The 23,111-nt window shown below is 44.2% G+C and overlaps 2 protein-coding genes across 8 annotated transcripts; both read left to right on the top strand.

The window, feature by feature from the left end:
* The first annotated feature begins 1,928 nt into the window (after window positions 1–1,928).
* LOC115175886 (ATPase family AAA domain-containing protein 2) lies at window positions 1,929–17,686 on the top strand. Of its 7 annotated transcripts, XM_029735497.1 has the most exons (29): window positions 1,930–2,324; window positions 2,572–2,666; window positions 2,942–2,991; window positions 3,209–3,308; window positions 3,626–3,698; window positions 4,774–4,849; window positions 4,943–5,068; window positions 6,272–6,389; window positions 6,673–6,690; window positions 6,828–6,920; window positions 7,532–7,640; window positions 7,775–7,890; window positions 8,195–8,369; window positions 8,626–8,714; window positions 8,828–8,987; window positions 9,123–9,213; window positions 9,423–9,737; window positions 9,956–10,073; window positions 10,175–10,361; window positions 10,624–10,809; window positions 11,011–11,146; window positions 11,261–11,457; window positions 11,777–11,936; window positions 12,256–12,378; window positions 13,006–13,146; window positions 13,650–14,213; window positions 14,751–14,875; window positions 15,050–15,178; window positions 16,953–17,686. In XM_029735497.1, exons 1-29 carry the CDS (start codon window positions 2,211–2,213, stop codon window positions 16,983–16,985), a joined length of 4,017 nt encoding a protein of 1,338 aa, XP_029591357.1. In that variant the 5' UTR covers window positions 1,930–2,210; the 3' UTR covers window positions 16,986–17,686. The 7 variants fall into 7 exon arrangements, 6 of the variants coding, with proteins under 6 accessions (XP_029591360.1, XP_029591359.1, XP_029591357.1 ...); XM_029735500.1 differs by lacking the exon at window positions 13,650–14,213 and having other exon boundaries at window positions 1,929–2,324; XM_029735498.1 differs by lacking the exon at window positions 6,673–6,690.
* Window positions 17,687–18,300: 614 nt separating this feature from the next.
* On the top strand, window positions 18,301–22,612 carry LOC115175885 (zinc fingers and homeoboxes protein 1-like). Its single transcript, XM_029735496.1, has 3 exons — window positions 18,301–18,651; window positions 19,339–22,124; window positions 22,390–22,612. Exon 2 carries the CDS (start codon window positions 19,465–19,467, stop codon window positions 22,108–22,110), a length of 2,646 nt encoding a protein of 881 aa, XP_029591356.1. The 5' UTR covers window positions 18,301–18,651; window positions 19,339–19,464; the 3' UTR covers window positions 22,111–22,124; window positions 22,390–22,612.
* Window positions 22,613–23,111: the final 499 nt, after the last annotated feature.

The following is a 23,111-nucleotide window of genomic DNA, read 5'->3' as shown; positions in this document are numbered from 1 at the left end:
CTCTGGCTACACCATGGTGCTACCCTACAGAGTGCTGTTGGGGCTACTGTAGACCATTGCAAAATAGTATGTTTTAATCAATGATTTGGTGACGGGATTGTATTTAGTATAGTTTTATCTAAAGAGGATAACTTTTAATGTTTTACCAAAATGTTTTGTTGTAAATCATTGGTCCTCCTCCTCTGCTCGAACACGCCTGTTCGCAAAACTATGTATAGTTGTTTAGCCTACAATCGAAGTTACCTGCTGCATAGCTCAGAGTTCTGCACTCAGCTCTTTTGCTGCCAGTTGCACTCGGTGTATCCATTATTGCTCAGTGGGTGACTCATACAATGCGTCCATATGGCAGAAGGAGACACATTCATAACTAGAGTGCAGAGGCCTGCCCGTCGTCCTGCCATAGATGGAGCCCCATCTGTTCAAAAGCACACAATTCGATCCCATGGAATCTGTTTTTTTGTCAATATAGCTATGCAGCACACTGAACATTCGCTGTGCCAGTTCATGCTCGGGAATCGTGAGACAGAACAAAATATCCTCGTGAATACCACCCCCCGACATGTAGCGAACAAAGGTCAATGCATCTCGGCCCTCACAGCTAATGTCCATTTGGAGAGCATAAGGTGGGGAGTTTGAGTCGTTCAGTCAGTTTTCTCTTGATTGCTGGCTATAGCCTCAATTCTTAGTTTCACAGAGTTATCTGACAAAGGTATTGATGTGAGTGTCTGTACCTCTGCCTCCCCACACATTGTTTTCACCATATGAATTGCGGCCGTTAATATCAAAGTCTCTGCAATAGTGTGTAGTTTCATAGTGTAGCGTGCTTAGCCATTCACCGTGGGAATGATTCAAGTTCGGCCTTTTCCCATGATCTAAGGGCGCTCTGGTTGAATTTGAACTTAGATTTGAAAATTTTTGATTTTTAAGGTTAAGCACATTACAGTGATTGAGAGACAAAGATTATATTATAATATAACTTTTTTTTTTACCAGGATTGTGGAAATTCTCCGACCCCATTTTCATATCCGGCGACCCCCTCCCCCCCAGTTTAGGAACCATTTGAGCTAGCTAGTCTGCCTCGCTAACGTTAGCTCAACGTAACTGTACTGAATGGATGCTCTTCCTCTGTTCTGGTCAACTCCTCATTGGTGGATGGTGTCGTGGGCAGAAGGATGTTTATTAAGAACTTGTCATACCACACAGACAATGTAGGCTGTCATTGTAAATAAGAATTTGTTCTTAACTGACTTGTCTAGTTAAATAAAGGTAATTTTTTTTTGTTTTTTTTAATGACTCAACTAAAAGTAAAAGTCACCCAGTAAAATACTACTTGATTAAAAGTCTAAAACTATTTGGTTTTAAATATACTTAAGTATCAAAAGTAAATGGAATTGCTAAAATGTACTTAATTATCAAAAGTAAAACTATTAATCATTTCAAATTCGCTATATTAAGCAAACCAGACTGCACAACTGTTTATTTTTTATTTTTATTGATGGATAGCCAGGGGTAGCCAATACTAGCCAATACTCAGACATAATTTACAAACAAAGCATTTGTGTATAATGAATCTGCCAGATCAGAGGCAGTAGGGATGACCAGTGATGTGCTCTTGAAAAGTGTGTGAATTGGACCATTTTCCTGGCAAAATGTAAGTACTTTTGTGTGTCAGGGAAAATATATGGAGTAAAAAGTACATTATTTTCTTTAGGAATGTAGTGAAGTAAAAGTTGGCAAAAATATAAAAAGTAAAGTACAGATACCCCAAAAAACTACTTAAGTAGTACTTTAAAGTATTTTTACTTAAGTACTTCACACCACTGGTAATTATTAGTCCAGTTGAACGTTTGCAACTAAAACGAGTTTCTATTGGACAAATCCAGGTCAGTCCCTCCCCGTTTCGTTCCGTTTGCTTCCATTTAAAAAACATTTGCAAGGGAATCCCCATATTATCCTTTCCACCCCGGGCGATGTAAAACGAACGCAGCCAGGCATACGGTTTGTGACGTGGGATGGTGCCATAATGCTGTGTTTTGAAATTATACACGCACAGTAGTTTTGACATCTCAATTTTGCTAGGAGGTCGTTAACAATCTGCAATTAAATGGAGATGGATAGATCGATACATATCATTGTTAACATTGCAATTGTGAATAATTGACCGTAGTATTAGCTAGTAAACTCATTAAACGCGCAGTTTATTCAACACGATGGTGATCATACATAGCATTTCGGAAGAACACCAATCAACACTTCATTCACAACCAGACGCCGACGTTCCATCACTGCAGACTTCACGGAGAAAGTCCGCACGCTTGACTAACGTGAGTTGAACAAACGTTCTACGGTGTCCTCATTTGAAAATATTGTCTGTCACCTCTTTGCAAACGGCAATCTGTAAATAATGTCACCGAATTTTAAAAATCTTGATTGTAGGTTAGCTATGCAGAACATTTCTAAACTTTGTCAAAACAAACTTAATTTATATTCAACAGATGGAAGACAATTGATCGTCAATGCCTTCAAGGTTGACCAATACATGTTTATTTGAGTTCTGCTGTTCTTTCTCAGGGATATGTTGGTCAGAATGATCGGCATATTATCCTCTTGGAAGAGCTAAATGGACAAACACCAGAGAATGGGAGACCTGTCAGAAAGATAACAAGGTAAGTCAGTTCTCAATAATTAAATATTGGTAGGCTAATGTTTCTATCCATAAGCCAGATATAAAGTCAAGATGCGTATTTGTCATCTGTTTATCTAACTTTCCAGTCCTTGTAGGCCTACTTTGTGTGTTTGCCAGATTACAGGGAGTGGGATGTTAACTCAACATAATGTTACCCAGGCTAGTCCTACAGACCATTTTGATTCAGATACCATCAAGCATTCTTATAATATTTTAATGTTATTTTTTTTAAGTACATTTTTTATTCCTTCACAGGAAATCACCCAGGTTTCAGGTCAATGGGGCCTGTGAAGATGACCAAACTGGTCAGCCTAAAGCATGTTTCACATTATGATGCAAACAAGATCTTTCCTAGAACATCTATTTAGACATGCATGTCATAAAAACACACGCAACTACAAAACACTTTTTAAGAGGATGTCACACAACTTACTCCATTTAAACAATCATTCTCATTCACAGACTCATTTACCTACATGGAATTGTGAATGTCATGAATTGTGTTTTGAATACCTGTTCTAGAGGGGTCTCCTAGACCAGAAGGACCCCAGGGGGTTGTGCGACGCAGCACCAGAACCACCAGATACCAACAGCCCATGATTTACGACCGCCTCATCCCTAAGTAAGGAGCGTCACCACATAACCCCCCCATGTAGAGTGTGTAACATGGGGATAGTCCTAATACAGGAAGTATTTAAAAATATATTTTTATTTAACCTTTATTAACTAGGCAAGCCAGTTAAGAACAAATTTGTGAGGGTTATTACAGATGTCAGACATGTTGGTTATTATAGGTATATTACTAATTCCTCTACTTCTCCCCCAAAATGATAAGTACACCATTTTAATTCTTATTGCATTGGGACCCAAAACCTCCATGAAATCATGCTAAAGAAAGATACTATCAGAAGTTATATTGTTACTTGTTTTTCTCCATAGCACTGCTGAGGCAGTCCTCCACAAGATTGATGACATGAATAAGATGCGCCGCCACTTAAACTCAGAACAAACAGTGAGGCTTTTTCCATTCCGTAAAATAGAATTTTGTCATTCAGCCATCCACAAAGACTGGGATGAAATACAATACAGGGCTATATTTATGCCGTATAATTTGCAAATAATAAGAAACCATTCATTGACATGTTCCCCCTTTGAGATTGGCATTAAAGACTCACACTAACTCTACCCAAACACAAGGGCTTGTTGCTCTGTAGAAATGTGTTTACATAATAACCGGCCACTTTTTCTAGGCTCTATATCTTCTGCTGCCACACACAATCTCTTATCAGGCCATTGTAAGGGTGTTGCACCCATCTGTGGTCCACCACCCCCTATCTCTCTCTTGCTCTCTCTCTCTGCCCTCAGCAGCCCTCTGTGCTGTGTATTTAGGAACAGAATTCACACTGTTGTCATATTGTTGCCTCATTCACCAGCAGCTGACTGAAAAAACTCTACATGGTGTCGGTAGCGTTCCACAGGGATGCTGGCCCATGTTGACTCCAATGTTTCCCACAGTTGTGTCAAGTTGTCTGGATGTCCTTTGGGTGGTGGGCCATTCTTGATAAATGCAGGAAACTGTTGAGTGTGAAAACCCCAGCAACGTTGCAGTTCTTGACAAACCGGTGTGCCTAATACCAACTACCATACCCCGTTCAAAGGCACTTACATTTTTTATCTTTCCCATTCACCCTCTGAATGGCACACATACACAATCCGTGTCTCATTTGTCTCAAGGGCTTAAAAACCCTTCTTTAACCTGTCTCCCCTTCATCTACACTGATTTCTGAAGTGGATTTAACAAGTGACATTAGTAAGGGATCATAGCTTCCAGCTGGATTCACCTGGTCAGTCTATGTCATGGAAAGAGCAGATGTTCTTAATGTTTAGTATATTCAGTGAACGTTCATTTGAATTTCACCAAATTAACCTTGAGATATGGGAAATAAGACTAGTGGAAGGAAATGACCAATAATACCTTTTGAGATTGAAGTCTCACTGAAATATGTACCATTGTGTCATGCAGGCCACTGATGAAAGGAAATGGCAATACCATACCAGTTGTATCTATGAAGTTGTTTGAATTTCAGAGGATCTCTTCTAAAGCCCAGCGAAAGACGACTACTGATTGTCCAACTGTAAAAGCAGTTTCCAAACAAACGGAAGGTCTGTTTCTATTGTAGTTTAGGTCAAAGTCATGTTTGACCATAACTCTCTAAACATGAATTCATTAACTTTTTGTCCAATACCTATTTCCAGAGTACTCTGATGATGATAGTGAGGAGGATGATGAGGACGAAGGAGATGAGGAAGACGACAATAACAGCAAGCGCTATGAACCTCGACAGAAAAAAGCAGTGGTTCGCTACCAGGCCCCTCTGGATGGTTATTACTCTTTGCTGAACTAGTCTTCTGAAAAATGTTCTCCGTAATTTACTTAACTATTCATCTCAATTAATGAGCGTAGCAGGGTCGTCCCACCAATTCCTTTTGAGAAGTTGGTCCAAAAAAACAGTTAACTTTATTTAATCTAATTGAAACATTCTGTCATAAAGAGAACATGTTCAACTACTTCATAAAAAAACACGTTTTCCCATCTCAAGAGGTTAAATGAAAAAATGACTATCGTAAGTGCCAAATATAGTAGCAGGGTTGACTGTAAAGGGTTGACGATTTCCTCTTAACTCAACCATAAAACCCCCTTTTTCACCCCAAAAATGAAATTGTTAAAACATTTTAGAGCCTATCTATCTATGGGTAACAGGTTTGATGTGTTTTCCACCACAAAACACCAGCAAATGGTCAAAAAGTAGAACAAGCTTTTACACTATGGTTTGACTATTCAATGTTCCATTTCTTTCAAAAAATGTTTTAAGGAAATGTTTCACATAACAGGTTTGACCTTAAAATGAGGGAAAGATGTCAATTAATCACATTAAATAAAAAGTAATCTTCAGAAATGACTTTGTCAAAGCAACAACATAACTAGGGCTGTCCAATTACGGTGAAAACTTGGAGGAATTTTGGGGTTGAGTTAGTTAAAATCTGCAGAGGGTGCACGGAGGGACATGCTGAATTTTGGCACTTTAGCAAGTCTTTACATAAATAATTAGATTAAATTCTCCATGTGGTTTTTATTGAAGGGCACTTAATTTAATATAACAGGCTTTTAATATTCAATATTGGTGCACAATTTCTGCTTAAAATATCAAAAGGCACCCATTTCGTGGAACAATGCCGCAGTGCTGATTGGGATCAGGTCCCCAGTCCATGTTATTCATGATGATCTCGTATATAATAAGAGTCTACCGCACACCCAAAACCAATAAGTAAAGTGTGCTGGAGGCAAAATATGAAACTGGAAAAACAGGAAAAAGTCTATGCACACCTCAAGTCAGATGCAAATGTATTTTAATAGTAGGTAAGCTTTCGATCAGTCGACTTTCATCAGAGCACATCTCCACAAAATATTCTGATCTAAAAAGCAAAACTGATCCTAGATCAGCACTCCCACTCTGAAATTATTGACTAGTGGCCAAGATCAATGCTTATCGTGATGTTATGCCTCTCTCACTGTTTCATCTGTAGAATCCAGGAAGCAGCCGCCCATGTTTTTTGACCGCCAGGCATCTTCCACTAGAGAGAGCTACCGCATCAGTGCCTCAGTGCCCAGGAGTGTCCACACCACCAGCCGAAGGAGTGGCAGGTCCCTCCCACAGTACTGTACTTCACAGTACTGGCACTTTACCAATATTCTTAGCCCGTACATTGGTTTCATAGTGTCCAGTTATTTGTTTTGACCCAAAAAATCTTTGTTTTGACCAAAATATGTTGTAGGGTCCATTAATGCTGTGTTTCATGGGTTGGGTCCTTATACATGGTTATGGCTATATATGACTATGGGCTATTCTTGTAGGGTCTTGTCAATATATATTACTTTTTCATTGTGATGTTTAATAAAAAAAAATTCTCACTGTTTCAAACAACAGGATTGGGTCCATAGGCAGGTGAGTCTCTGGCACAATTTAAACAACTTAAGTCTCCCATTTGTTATTGGGGACTGACAACGTTGGGAGAGAGCAGTACAGTAAAGTAGTGAAGTTTGTCCTTTCTCTGTCTCCTTATGGTTTGCTTTGACCCACAGGAGAAAGCATGCTTGGCACACCTACAAAGCCAGCTCCTCTGATGAGGAAGACTCCTCTGATGAGGAAGACACAGAGCAAGAAGCCAAGAACAGGTCAGTGAACATGTCATCATGAGCAACCAATCTGATACACTTCAACAGTTTGACTTGTCCCTATAACGATAACATGTTTAATTTAGTTCACAGTTGAAATCTACCCTAGAAAGTAGTATTAAAGAAAGGAGAAAACAATGTTTTATTACATATTACTTGATTGTTTTTTATATTTGTTTACTGATCATCTGTTATTTGCCATGGCATATTATCTTGGACACGATTAAATCATATTTAAAGGATAATGAACATGGGTAAGCAGAGCAATGATTCCCCATTCCGGAATGTTTTTGAACTGTGTCTATGACATCATGAGTAGTGGTGGTGGTGGTCGATGATGTAATAATAATAGACAAAGGTTCCATCTTGGTTATTCTGGTGATATCTCCTTGGTGAGCTTCATTGGGTGTCAGACCTTTGTAGTGAAAACATGATGTAGCTCAAGAGTTTCTCTGTATGAGACTTGACACCACGAACAGAATATCATTATTTTGGATTTAAAGCAAAATCTGTCCAATATTTCACACCAGTGGAATCCGGTGTGGTTTTGAGCTTCTGCTCAGAATAAGCTTGCCAAAACCACAATCTCTTTCATTTGGGATCCCTCTCAGGTGTCTGCCTCTGAATTTGCGCAAAGAGGGCATTTGGGGAATCCATAAGGACAGAATGAAGATGGGTGCGAGTCTTGCGGATGTCGACCCCATGGCGATTGACCAGTCGGTAAGCTCTAACATCACAATTAAATTATTTGAAGCCGTTTTAATCTCAAAGTTTGGTTTGCTTACATTATATGGTCTAAGTTATCAGACTGCATCTCCCATGTAAAGATCCAACCCCCTCTCTTCCCTCCAAAGGTGCGCTTTGACACCGTTGGCGGTCTGACAAGCCACATTTCCGCCCTGAAGGAGATGGTAGTCTTCCCTCTGCTCTACCCAGAGGTGTTTGAGAAATTCAGGATCCAGCCCCCAAGGTGAGCAATTGTTTTAGAGTTGAATAGCTAACATATTTTGTTGTGGGTAACTTGCAGTTATTTTGACTATTGATTTACATTGTCTTCGGGGTAGCTTACCATAATGACATTGTGAGGAAATAGCCTACAGCAGGATGAGGAACTTACTTGGGTGAGCAACTAGAATGGATCCTGTCAATGGACTTAAGCCCCACCCCAACCCTAACTCTAATCACAGCCTCATCCACTCTTCATTTCATTGGCTCTTGAATCATTTGAGTCCTTTGCAAGGATCCATTCTAAGAAAATTCCCCGTCTGTTGCAGGGGCTGCCTGTTCTACGGTCCCCCTGGTACGGGGAAGACCCTGGTGGCCAGGGCGCTGGCCAACGAGTGCAGCCAGGGGGAGAGGAAGGTGGCCTTCTTCATGAGGAAGGGGGCCGACTGCTTGAGCAAGTGGGTGGGAGAGTCGGAACGCCAGCTCAGGCTGCTCTTTGACCAGGTACAGTACAGTCCCTCATACAACACACTAAAGATCATTAATATAGTTATCACTGGTGCATTCAGTCTTAGTGAGACCATTGGGTCTAGTATTTGCCTATCTATCAGCATTTCCTGCTCAAGTCACTATTGGTCTCTTGTTGTAACTCTGTAAAGTGAAATGTAAGGGTGGCTGGCTATACTGTGTTTGACGGTCATGTCTATTATATAGGGACATACTTGCATTGATAAGGATGACTCATTATTTGTACCCACAGGCTTACCAGATGCGGCCAGCCATTATCTTCTTTGACGAAATCGATGGGTTGGCTCCGGTTCGCTCCAGTCGTCAAGACCAGATCCACAGGTAAGACATTTCAGCCACTCTCATTTCTCACTCCACTGATTACAGAGACTTACCATTGATTGTGCCTGCATACTAAACATTGTATACTCCCAACTCGTGGTTCCTTCCTGCAGTTCCATCGTGTCCACCCTGCTGGCCCTAATGGATGGCCTGGATAGCCGAGGAGAAGTGGTGGTGATCGGAGCCACCAACCGACTGGACTCCATCGACCCCGCCCTCAGACGCCCCGGACGCTTCGACAGGGAGTTTCTCTTTGGCCTCCCTGATCGCGAGGTAAGACTCATTTGAGTTAATATGTGTGCGTGCAAAACTCAAATGTCCATCCAAATCTTCCTTTTAACTTGAGAGACCTACATGCAGTTATGTTTCATTCGTGCACTTACCTTTCATTTCTGTGGACAACTTCAGTCCCGGAAAGATATCCTGAAGATACACACCAGACAGTGGAATCCTACACCATCCGATCCTTTCCTGGAAGAATTGGCTGATAAATGTGTCGGTAAGTGATTAATGTATACCAAGTCAACTCTAGCGTTGGGCAAGTCAAGATTGTACAATAATTGTAAGAACAAAAATAACTATGTCGTTTTGTTGTCTCATAATATTCAGACAGATCACCACAATTCATCTATCGATTTAACACAGTTCCACAGTCAATCCGACACATGCCAAGTATTAACCGCAACATCTTCCCCCTCTGCACCCCAGGCTACTGCGGCGCCGACATCAAGGCGGTGTGCGCCGAGGCGGCCCTGTGCGCGCTGCGCCGGCGCTACCCCCAGATCTACGGCACGTCCCAGAAGCTCCTGCTGGACGTGGGCTCCATCAACATCAACAGCCGGGACTTTGTGGCCGCCATGAGGAAGATGGTGCCAGCGTCTCAGAGGGCTGTGTCGTCCCCTGCCAAGGCCCTGACCCCTGTGGTTACGCCCCTGCTGGGCCCTGCCCTCACCAACGTGCTGGACGCAGTGCAGAAGCTCTTCCCCCACGCCGAACAGGGCCTCAAGAGGAAGAGGGATGCAGGTGGGTCGGGTTCAGTTTTGTCTGAGAACTAAGTCACTGCCATTGTTATCTGGTCCCAGATTGATTTGTGCTGTCTTGCCGAATCCTATGGCCAATGTCATGCCAATGTTGGCTATACAACACAAACAGATGTGGGACCAAGCTAGGTCACTATTAGAGAGGATCATTGGTTAAGTTCAATTGATGCAATTACTTGATCAAGTTTTTCCTTCGGTCAGATCTGACAGACAGCATTCTGGAGGATGAAATCATGTACAGTGGGGACGAGGGCCCCTCATCCAATAATTCCATCACCAAACAGACCACCACCAAAGGGAGCTTCCTCCATTTTGCCAGGTAATATGTAGATACGTTCTGCCCTATGTAGATACGTTTCCATTCATAATCACATCCCTGAGTCTCCATTCACTTCACCTCTCCGCTCGCCTCTATTCCAGGAGTGCGATCTGCCACCCCACCACCTACCGGCCGAGGCTGCTGCTGGCTGGGCGTCCCGGGGCGGGTCAGAGCTCCCACCTGGCCCCCGCCGTGCTCCATGCCCTGGAGAAGTTCACCGTCTACACCCTGGACATGGCTGTGCTGTTTGGAGTCAGCTGTACCTCACCCGAGGAGGCCTGTGCACAGGTACTGGCTGGAACGAATGTAGCCTTTAGAAGTGAAATGTTAAAATGCACACCGACCTGCTCCACTCATTTGTGGTGCAGAGAATTATAGCCCCAGAGTTGACTTCATTGTAGGAAGGCTAACTCCATCAAGCAAATAATTACTAAGTCAAATGCAGCAAGATGTCGGTGCAGTGCTGATAGTTTGAATCCCGACCTAAGTGCTAGGTTGGCGAGTGATACAGTCATTGACCTCTTAGCCCCTCTCGCCCTGCCTGCCCCAGGTGTTCTGCGAGGCCAAGCGGACCTCCCCCAGCATAATGTACATCCCCCACATCCAGCAGTGGTGGGACACGGTGGGCTCGGCCCTGAAGGCCACCTTTCTCAGCCTGCTGCAGGACATCCCCTCCTTCTCCCCCATCATGCTGCTGGCCACCAGCAACGTGTCTCACCACGACCTGGCCGACGAGGTAGGTCATACCTGGGCCTCCCCCACCATACATTACACTACAAGTACTGTAGAGAAGTGATCCCTGGACCTTACTGGGCTACTCAACCCATGAGTAGATTTGTAACCAGGTTCTTTTTTTTTCTTTTACACTTCAGTAAATACTCTTTGTAGAAGTGAAGACCCTAAGTGAGGTAACTATTCCACACTTTGTCTCTCTCAGATCCAGACTCTGTTCCGGATGGAGTATGGAGAGGTTCACTCTATCCAAATTCCCAACCAGCAGGAGAGAAGGAAGTTCTTTGAGAATCTCATCCTTAGCCAGACTGCCAAGGCACCCGCATCCAAGAAGAAAGCCTGTACCTACTAGATATTTATGACTTTTGATAATCACTTGGTATTGCTGTTTGTGTCCCATCTCCATTTTAACCCTCCTTCTTTACCCCCCTCTTCCTCCCCCTCCCCTGCCTCAGTGATGCATGCCATGGAGGTGCTCCCCCTTGCCCCCCCTCCTCCCCCCAGGCAGATGAGTGAGAGGGAGCGTCTGCGTCTGGAGGAGCAGGAGGAGGACACACTCAGGGAGCTGAGGCTGTTCCTGCGCAACGTCACTGACCGCCTCTCCCAGGACAAACGCTTCAAGGCCTTCACTAAGCCTGTGGACATCGAAGAGGTAGGGAGAAAACACTGGGGAAAAAAGAGAGGAACAAGGAAGGAAAGAGGTGTTTTTGCATTGTTGTAGTCCAAGGTGCCAGTCAAGATTACTCTAATGGAAGCTGAATGTTGACTGATCCAAACTTAGTCAATACTTAACTAGCAAGTCTGAATACAAGTACATGCATTCTAAGTGAGCTCTGGCCCCTTAGGGGGATGCCCTGTAGTCACCTCCAGATTTCTGTAGCTTCGCTCCTTTACCGACACTCTCATCAGAAACAACCAGAGTGGTATTGTATCCCCCATCTTATCAAGGGTTTGTCTTCTTCTCTCACCAGGTTCCTGACTATATTAAGGTGATCAGGCATCCCATGGACCTCTCCACTGTACTGTCCAAGGTCGACCTCCACAAGTACATGACCGTCAGGGAGTTTGTCAACGACGTGGACTTGATCTGGAAGAACGCCCTGGAGTACAACCCTGACAGCGACCCATCTGGTATACCTACAACCGTCTCCACCTCACTAAACCGAGTGCTGCTGTTGTTGTTGTTATTATAATTGATGTGTAATTCTAGCCTGGTTCCAGATCTGTTTGCGCTGTCTTGCCAACAACCATAGGAGTTAGCAAGACATCACAAACAGATCTGGGACCTGGCTAATCTTACTCCAATGAGTATGCTACATTCGTTTTGTTTGGTATCTCTCTGAAGGTATTTTTGTCCGTTCTCGTTCTGCTGCCGTTAGTAGGTCCCATGGATGACGAGGCCCCCTACTGTGTACCTCTGTCATCATTGTCTCTCTCTTTGTGTTTCCAGATCGTCAGATTCGTCACCGGGCTTGTGCCCTGAAGGACACGACCCACGCCATCATCCGCGACGAACTAGACGAGGACTTTAACAGAATCTGTGAGCAGATCAGAGAGTCGCGCAACAAGAGAGGTAACTGCTGCTGCTTATAACGTTGACATATTGCTGTGATTTAAACGCTAAAGTAGTGACCTAGCCTACATGGTAAAACCTCTTGGTAACACTTTATTTGGATAGTCTGTAGAGCATCTACAGATGGACAACATTTCAACTAACTATGTACTAGCCCTAAACTTAATCCTAACCTTAACCCTTACTCTAAATCTAACCATTCCTTAGCAAGCAGTTGCTTATAAACAGCTAGTTTGTTGATAGAATGACCATCTGTAGAGCATCTACAGATGGAAATCCGGATTATCCAAATAAAGTGTGCGCAACCTGTCTCCAGTTGTTGTCTCTCTTGTCGTGTTGTGTGTTTTGTCCTATATTTTTTTACATTTTTAATCCCAACCCCTGTCCCCACAGGAGGCTTTTTTGCTTTTTGGTTGGCCGTCATTGTAAATAAGAATTTGTTCTTAACTGACTTGCCTAGTTAAATATAAAAAAATGTGAGTTCAGCTAGCTATTGTTTTAGTTTCAGTGTCTCGTGTCGGCTTCTTTAACTGTTTGTCCAATGATTAGATGAACCCTCTCTTATTTTCCTTAAAACATCTTCGTTTTCATTGACAATGCTAACAACATGTTTATGCCTACTAACAGGGTGCACGTCATCAAAGTTTGCCCCCTCCTACTACCAGACCTTGCCCAGAGAGGAAGGATTTGCCGAGTCCAAGAGGCTAGGCGGTAACACTGGCAAAGACGCCAGCACCCCGTTCACTGCCAACACCCCACGGCCCGCACGTAAGTCTCACCACTCTACACCTTAACTGTTTATTGGTAGGTTATTTGTTACAGAGCAGAGGAGCAGCCAGTGGAAATGATGGTAGAGGCTGGTCAACCACCAAGGGACAGCACTCAGGATTTAGTTTTTTCCTGCTTGATTTGCAGTGCGTAAGCAGTTAATATTATCAGTGTTTCAACGTTTAAGGGCAAAAAACTAATACCTCCCAGATGTGTTACGAGTGATAGAAAGAAAGTGGAAGTGCCAAGGATCAGGACAAGAACAGAAGTAAGTGTAGCCACAGTGAAAGAGGAGGAGGAGGAAGGAGGAGGATTCTTTCCAGTTGAGTGAACCAGTCAAAAGACGAGACCAGAGTTAGAAAACCACGATGACAGGCAAGAGCAGAAATTGAGAGCTAGGGAGGAGAGGAAGATGATATTCATTGAAATAGAGAAGTCTCTTTCTGTCTGTCCCGTTCTCTATCATGTTAAATGACCTTCTCTTCTCTATTTAACTTTCCTAGCCTGTCCTCTAGCCCGTAAAAAGAAACCGCCCAAAACACGACGCGAAAGCAAATGGAGCTCCGGCATCATAAAGAAGAATAAAAAGAAACCTACTTCTTCCTTTTCTTCGAACAAGGAGCTCACAAACTCAGGGGAGGAAGAAGCGGATGTGAGGGATGGCATAGAGGAGGGCGAAGAGAAACAAGCTAAGGCTTTGGAGACTATTCTAGAGAACTCCCCTATGGAGTGTACCTCAGAGAAGACCACTAAGCCTGCAGAGGATGTGGAAGAGGCCTGTGTTGCAGAGCAGCCCACCACCACTCCAATCCCCAATGGTGACTGGCAACAGCAAGCTCCAGACCCCACAGATGACTCACACCAGCCAGGCCTCACACAGGTCCAATCTGGGATCCAAGCCAGTCCAGTGGTGGCAGTCAATGGAGACAACTACCAGCCTGCCAGCCCTCCAGTGGAACGTGACCCAAGTCCAGTCAACAACACCCCTACAAAGGAGGTAGATCAGGGGGAGAAACACACCTCAAAGACCAAAGAGCCTGAAAGGTTGGAGGATGACTGGGACATAGGTCTGTATTAGGGTCCCGGACCCGGGCCGCAAGCAAGCTACTTCTTCTGGCCTCAGGGAACAGCTCATTCATTTTCACTGACCTTTGACCTCTTGGGCTCCAGCTGTTGGGGAGCTCTAACTCAACACAGCACATCAGTTAAAGGGATACATCCATCGCTCCACTGATTTAAATACTCTGTAAGAATGAGTTCCTTTGGTTGTAAATGTGTTCACCACAGCATGAACGCATGCAAAAAGGTTGACTTTGTTGTAGAAAATCAAACTACATTAATAGTGCAAATGCTTGTAATTGTGTCTTCTTCTGTGCCTTAGTTTGCCTTAGTTCTAGAATAGGAAACCATGCCCCCCTACTTAATGCTTGAGATCCAATGTTACTGGGTAGGAACCTAATTTGCATGTTAGAAGATGTGCATATCAACACCAATAGCCCATTGTGTTAGCATTAGCCTGTTCAGCCAGCACTGATTAAAGGGACTTGAGCTTATCAGCTCCCCGTCACACCCTCCTGATTGCTTCCTGTGTTTCCTTCCAACAGTGAGGCGTGTGACCCGTGCCACCAGGACTCTGGTGCAGCAGCAGCAGTTGATCGACGTGGACAAGGCCCTGGAGATCCTGACCCAGAAGACCCCTCAGCTGGTCGTGGACCACGACAAACTCAAGGTAACCTCCTGACCAGTTTTTTTTTTTTAGGTTAGGCCATGCTTACAATGTAGTTGTATCAGAACTACACCCAGAAAATTGTAGACCCGAAATATGGTCATTGCAAGTCACAGCCAAACACTTATTCATTCATCCTAAATTCATGCATTGATTTGTGTATCATTTATTGTCCAGGAATTGCTCAGAAGAGTTGTGTCCAAGACTGAGGGCTATGAGGTGCATGAGCTGGAGAAGCTGTATGCGTTGTTGTGTCAGAGCATCTACAGACACCGCAACAACTTTGATAAGACAGAGCTCTTACAGGTATGTGGCTTACAACTTATCCCTCTTTTACGTCACTTGTTGTAGGAAATACACTGCTCAAAAAAATAAAGGGAAAACTTAAACAACACAATGTAACTCCAAGTCAATCACACTTCTGTGAAATCAAACTGGCCACTTAGGAAGCAACACTGATTGACAATAAATTTCACATGCTGTTGTGCAAATGGAATAGACAACAGGTGGAAATTATAGGCAATTAGCAAGACACCCCCAATAAAGGAGTGGTTCTGCAGGTGGGGACCACAGACCACTTGTCAGTTCCTATGCTTACAAGCTGATGTTTTGGTCACTTTTGAATGCTGGCGGTGCTTTCACTCTAGTGGTAGCATGAGACGGAGTCTACAACCCACACAAGTGGCTCAGGTAGTGCAGCTCATCCAGGATGGCACATCAATGCGAGCTGTGGCAAGAAGGTTTGCTGTGTCTGTCAGTGTAGTGTCCAGAGCATGGAGGCGCTACCAGGAGACAGGCCAGTACATCAGGAGATGTGGAGGAGGCCGTAGGAGGGCAACAACCCAGCAGCAGGACCGCTACCTCCGCCTTTGTGCAAGGAGGAGCAGGAGAAGCACTGCCAGAGCCTTGCAAAATGACCTCCAGCAGACCACAAATGTGCATGTGTCTGCTCAAACGGTCAGAAACAGACTCCATGAGGGTGGTATGAGGGCCCGACGTCCACAGGTGGGCGTTGTGCTTACAGCCCAACACCGTGCAGGACGTTTGGCGTTTGCCAGAGAACACCAAGATTGGCAGATTCGCCATTGGCGCCCTGTGCTCTTCACAGATGAAAGCAGGTTCACACTGAGCACGTGACAGACGTGACAGAGTCTGGAGACGCCGTGCAGAACGTTCTGCTGCCTGCAACATCCTCCAGCATGACCGGTTTGGCGGTGGGTCAGTCATGGTGTGGGGTGGCATTTCTTTGGGGGGCCGCACAGCCCTCCATGTGCTCGCCAGAGGTAGCCTGACTGCCATTAGGTACCGAGATGAGATCCTCAGACCCCTTGTGAGACCATATGCTGGTGCGGTTGGCCCTGGGTTCCTCCGAATGCAAGACAATGCTAGACCTCATGTGGCTGGAGTGTGTCAGCAGTTCCTGCAAGAGGAAGGCATTGATGCTATGGACTGGCCCGCCCGTTCCCCAGACCTGAATCCAATTGAGCACATCTGGGACATCATGTCTCGCTCCATCCACCAATGCCACGTTGTACCACAGACTGTCCAGGAGTTGGCGGATGCTTTAGTCCAGTTCTGGGAGGAGATCCCTCAGGAGACCATCCGCCACCTCATCAGGAGCATGCCCAGGCGTTGTAGGGAGGTCATACAGGCACGTGGAGGCCACACACACTACTGAGCCTCATTTTGACTTGTTTTAAGAACATTACATCAAAGTTGGATCAGCCTGTAGTGTGGTTTTCCACTTTAATTTTGAGTGTGACTCCAAATCCAGACCTCCATGGGTTGATAAATTGGATTTCCATTGATTATTTTTGTGTGATTTTGTTGTCAGCACATTCAACTATGTAAAGAAAAAAGTATTTAATAAGATTATTTATTTCATTCAGATCTAGGATGTGTTGTTTATTTTTATGAGCAGTATATATTGATGAGTATGGAAACAAACCATTCCCTACATTGAAATGTGTGCATAATTAGTTAACTGTTGTATGTGCATGTGAGTCACTTGAATGACTTCAAATCTTGATAAGTGATTTATACTTTGACGTACGTTTTATTTTCCTTCCTCTCATTTTAGGAAATGAAGAGAGAAATCGACAACTTTTCCTAACTTCTTCGCTTGATATTTTCCATATTGTAATAAAATGATGCATTTTGAGATTTTCTCTTTTTTACTTATTACAATGGGCCTAATCATGCATTACATTGGTCAGAAATGTGGTTACCATAATTTATAGTATTTCAGAGGCACGGACTTGAGTCAGAATTGACTTGAGACTTGTATATTTTTCTTACTTGTGACTGACTCTAACACAGTGTGTATTTTTATGTATGCATTTGAAATATGTCTGAAATCACAGTCACACACAGTATGTGTGCATATGCTGAGGTTCACTTCATGCTCTTTACAGTGTGGGGGCCACGGGACCAAAACAGTGGAGAAGTTGAAACTCGCGCTTCAACACTCTTAGTTGTTGTGGAAATTGACCCACTATGCGGTTTACTTTCTGAATCTGTCATATCACTGAGTCTACCTTTTTAATTGAATATTATTAAAGTATTTATATCTTTTGTATGACTTTGATTTATTTATGGGGCAATTTTATCCTCCTTTTCCAACATTTCACATCAACATTATTATGGGCCTTTAGGATATTTGAGAAGGGGTCAGTTCTTCTTAAGATTATCTACATAATGAGCCTCCTCGCTGGTGCTTTTCTTTTCATAGAGGAAGTCGCTTCATGATGATGTATAACATTTGTAATGATGCTCTGGAAATAAACATAATTAAATTGCTCTGATTCATGTGAAGTGTTGATGAGTCTGCAGTCCTTTAGCTCACGTAGCAGACAATACCTGCTTTATGATGTACTACAAACCCATGGCAGGATTAGACAGATGGGTATACAGATAAGATTTAGTTGGGTCCCAGCCCATGTGGGGGTGGAGGGGAACGAGGTAGTTGATGTACTGGCTAAATAAGCACTTAGTAGTTGGGATGTTGCAGTTTCAATGAGCAAGGCAGAGGCAAAAAGCCTGATATGGACAGTGATGGTGCAGAGATGGCAGGAGCAGAGATACTAAGGGCAGAGGAAAGTTGGTGAGGGGAGGATAGGCTATTTTTACAAGATTAAGGGTGGGACACAGCCGGTTGAAATAAGACTTTAAATGTGATAGGAAAGCATTCAACAGGAATGTGCGATTACTGCCACGAAACAGAGACCGTGGACCATGTATTGCTACATTATGGGCAGTATCAGAGGGAGAATGGGATACAGGACATTCATTTAAAGAGTATATTGAGTAGAACGTCATTAGATATAGTTTCAAATATTTTATCTTATTTAAAAGCAACAAGGCTGGCCCACACTCCAGTACAGTAGGTGGCGGTAATGCACCATAACGTTGAATGCCAACCACCGATAAACCCCACCGAAGAAGAGGAAGAAGGAAATAAAAAATGACTATCGTTAGATTCGCTGAACCATCGGTGTCTACATTTAGGCCGGTTTAAATGTATGAACAAACCAAACAAGGTGATGTTTTGTAGGGAAAGGGAGTGAAAAACCAACCGAATCTCGGCACATTCACTATTCTGCTCTGCGTCTATGTTAACAACAGATGGACTCGTTGCTCCTGTGGGCCACTGCCGGAGTCGACAGTGTATTTGTTGGGGAGGGAACGACTGGGGAAAGGCGGAAGACGGCGCATCAGCAGTCAGATTGGAAGCGAACTGGTTGTTGCAAGATGCTTGTAAGCGACAGTTCTCTGCACGGGTAGGTAATAAAATGAACACCACGTGAAGTTAGTTTTACACACGTAATAGTTCAAATGAATAAGATTTGACTATCATTTCCCACTTTTTGCTAAATACTCCCATCCCCCCCAAAACAGAAAAATACCGTACACTCGTGACCGGCACAAGGGACAAGTGACGGATGAATATTATTTGCAGTGTGACTGACTGACAAGTTGGTAAACAAACTGGTAGTTAGCAGACTAATGAAACGATACGAAACGATAGCAAAATGATTTGAGAAAACTGCAGGACAATACATTTTATTCCTAAATCGATGTAGTATTACTAATGCTTCTGCATTAGTAATACTACATCGATTTAGGAATAAAATGTATTGTCCTGCAGTTTTCTCAAATCATTTTGCTTTGGGCTAGAATGCATATAAACAGCCACTCATTAAGGGTGTTTCTGTGGAGCGCTTGCGCTATTTGATGACTTCAGTTGTGAGAGTTTTTAGTATTGGCAGTGGAAACAATGTAGCGACTTGCAAATGTATTAGTGAAGTGAAACTTTCTATACATGTCCCACCATACCTAGAACAAACCGTTAAAGTACACTGCAGTAGAGGCCCCCCTGTTAAATATTCTAGTTGATAGGCATTCATGTTTAGACCTTGAATGTTTCTCTCAATTATGTGCATATAATATGGATCTATCTCTTGCAGGATTTAAGGATAAGTCAACTTTCAAGTTTGAACTCCTGAAGTAATCTGCATGGATCAATAAGGGCTGAACTAAAATCTTGATTAAAAAAAAATCTATATATTCAACACAAGCGCCAATAAGACACAATGGCGAGCAGAAGAAAAACAACAACGCCTTGCATGTTTCCTCCCATTGAAATGGTGAATTCAGACCCTGACATGGAGGTCGTTACAGAGGGAGACGAACAGACCGACGAGGGGGCAGCTAACTGTCCTGTGGAAAACTCAACTGAAAGCAACCCGAGTGAGGAAGACACACAGGCCATGGACCACTTCATTAAAACGATGGACTCGAGTACGGCAGAAGGAGGTTACGAGTGCAAGTACTGCAGCTTCCAGACATCACAGCTCAATATGTTTACCTTGCATGTGGACACTGAGCACCCAAATATAGTTCTAAACTCATCTTATGTGTGTGTTGAATGTGACTTTCACACCAAGAGGTATGATGCATTGTTGGAGCATAATGCACGCCACCACCCTGGAGAAGACGGTTTCACCAGGACCATGGTGAAGAGCAACAATCAAACCATCTTTGAGCAGAGAGTCAATGACTTGACCTTTGATGGCAGTTTTGTTGAGGAGGATGAGGACACATCCTGTAAGGGTATTGCCCTAAGCAAGACCCCAATCATGAAGCTCAAGAGTAGGGCTGAGGCCAAGAAGTTTACAGGGTCGCACAAAATGGCAGATTACAGTGTCATTAAAGTGGAGAGTGATGGGGAAGAAGAGACAGAGGAGGTGCCCCCCCCTCCTCTCACCCCCACTGTAGTGGCTGTGTCGACCCCTCTGACCATTCAACCTATTCAGCAAAGCATAATGGTCAACAGCCCAAACGTGCTCCAAATAAAGACCACCAACTCCACCACAATGCTCCCTCCAGGGACATTGGCTCAAGTTCTGTCTGCCTTACAGAATCAGCAGACCTCCCAGACCCAGCTCCTCATCCCGGTCAGTAGTATCCCCACGTACAATGGGGCCATGGACAATAATGTCCTGCTGGTCAGCGCCTATAATAGGTTCCCTTACCCATCTGTGTCAGAGATCATGGGTCTAGCAGCACAAACCAAGTTCACAGAGGAGCAGATAAAGGTGTGGTTCTCTGCCCAGCGGCTGAAGCACGGTGTGAGCTGGACCCCGGAGGAGGTGGAGGAGGCCAGGAGGAAGAAGTTCAACGGCTCAGTGCAGGCGGTGCCACAGACCATCACTGTCATCCCAGCCAATTTTGCTACGGCAGCCAATGGCCTGCAGTCCATCTTTCAGACTTGTCAGATTGTAGGGCAACCAGGGATGGTTTTGACTCATGTAGGGGGTGGCAACGCTGTCCCTGTGGCCTCACCCATCACGTTAGCTGTCGCTGGGGTCCCCAACCCCAGAACCAGTGTCAGTAAGGTGCCAGAACCCTCCACCTCTGAAACTGCTTCTCCACTCAGTACCGATTCCCTGGGAGCGCGACCCAAAAAATCCAAGGAGCAGCTAGCAGAGCTGAAGGCCAGTTACTTAAGGAGACAGTTTGCCACTGAGGCAGAAATCTCTCGGCTGATGAAGGTCACTAACCTCACCAAAAGAGCAATAAAGAAGTGGTTCAGCGACACACGTTACAACCAACGCAACTCAAAGGACCACCAAGGCCTTGCCTTAAATGACATTTCAGTCAACGCCAACAGTAACGACGGCAGCAGCAGCACAGCCATTGTGATCGACTCCAGCGACGAAGCCAGTGAATCCTCTCTCACAACCCAAGGGCCCATCTATGATCCACGAATCAAGTTCCGCCACGCCTTTCCTGACTTCACACCTCAGAAGTTCAAGGAAAAGACTCCGGAGCAGCTTCTGCTTTTGGAGGCCAGCTACCAGAAGTCTGACACGCCTGGCGATGAGGAGCTAAGTAGGTTGAGGATGGAGACTAAACTGACCAGGCGAGAGGTGGACGCCTGGTTCTCTGAGAGGAGAAAAATGCCAGTGGACTCTGATGGCACAGAGGAGCTAGAGAGTGAAATGGTCAAAGTGCCTTCCTCTGGGCAAGAAGCTCGGACGCCATCCAGCGGCCGGAAGATAATGAAGAAAACCCCAGAACAGCTCCACGTTCTGAAACGCGCCTTTGTTCGTACCCAGTGGCCCTCTGCTGAAGAGTACGACAAGATGGCCAAGGAGAGCGGGTTACCCAGAACCTACATTGTCAACTGGTTTGGAGACACCCGGTATGCCTGCAAGAACAGCAACCTGAAGTGGTACTACTTGTACCAGAGTGGGAAGGTTAACGAGGCAATGAACGGAGGTGAACTTAAGAAGAAGCCACGGAAACGCTTTCGTGGTTGGTCCAGGAGGACGAGGCGGCCATACCCCTGCAAACAAACACCCCCTACCATCAAAGTCAAGACGGGTAAAGATATTTTAAAGGAGCACTACCTCAAGCATAAGTTCTTAAATGAGAAAGATTTGGATGAACTGGTGGCCAAGTCCAGTATGAGCTATGAGCAGGTGCGGGACTGGTTTGCGGAGATCAGCAGGAGGGAAGAGAAGGGCCTTGACCCTTTCAGTGATGGTAAAGAGGAGACACATGGTGACAGTGAGGGGGAGATGGAAGTGAAAGAGAAAGGGGATGATGAAGAAAACGACATTGACAACAAAGATGATGAAAATAACAATGATGAAGATGAAACGAATGACAATGAAACCACGGCAGAGCCTCAATGTTTCAAGCAATCACAGTCAGAATCAGAAGATCAGTGATTTCAAAGATCCAGGTGAGTGATGATGACAAGGATGGGTAGAATGAGTACATTTTCTAATTGTAAAGGCATTTGTTACTTGTGTGTCCTGAATTATTATTATTATTGTTATTATTATTAAATGTTTAACATCCCAAGTTCTTTCCTCTGAATTTAATATAAATTAGCCTAATACAAATTAAATGACTTTTGACCTTGATTTCCTCTTTATATAGTCAGTGAGGAAATGTGCACACTAATCATGTTTTCTTAATTATGACATTGTGTTTTGCTCCCACAGAATTCTCATTGTTTGCCTACAGAAGAGATGGAAAACACAGGTGAAATGTACCAAGTGTTTTGGTGTTATACTGTGTGGACCAACCAGGCACAAAGAAGTGAGAAGATGTATGATGCCAAATAATTTTAGCAAGGGATAATATACTGAACAAAAATATAAACGCAACATGTAAAGTGTTGGTCCCATGTTTCATGAGCGGAAATAAAAGATCCCTGAAATTTTCCATATGCACAAATCATCAAATCAAATGTTGTTTATAAAGCCCTTTTTAAATCAGCAGATGTTACAAAGTGCTTATACAGAAACCCAGCCTAAAATGCCAAACAGCAAGCAATGCACATGTAGAAGCATGGTGGCTAGGAAAAACTCCCTAGAAAGGCAGGGACCTAGGGAGGAACCAGGCTCTGAGGGGTGGCCAGTTCTCTTCTGGCTGTGCCGGGTGGAGATTATAAGAGTACATGGCCATTAAGGTCAGATTGTTCAACAAGATGTTCAAATGTTCATAGATGACGAGCAGGGTCAAATAATAATCACAGTGGTTGTAGAGGGTGCAACAGGTCAGCACCTCAGGAGTTAATGTCAGTTGGCTTTTCATGGCTCGTTCAGAGGTCGCAACAGCAGGTGAGGGAGAGGGTCGAAAACAGCAGGTCCGGGACAAGGTAGCACGTCCGGTGAACAGGTCAGAGTTCCATAACCAGGGTTGAAACTGGATCAGCAGCACG

This window comes from Salmo trutta, chromosome 36, assembly GCF_901001165.1.
Source record: "Salmo trutta chromosome 36, fSalTru1.1, whole genome shotgun sequence".
Classification (NCBI taxonomy): Eukaryota; Metazoa; Chordata; class Actinopteri; order Salmoniformes; family Salmonidae; genus Salmo; species Salmo trutta.
Note: the sequence above shows the minus strand (reverse complement) of the source record. Positions and strands in the feature narration are given on the sequence as shown.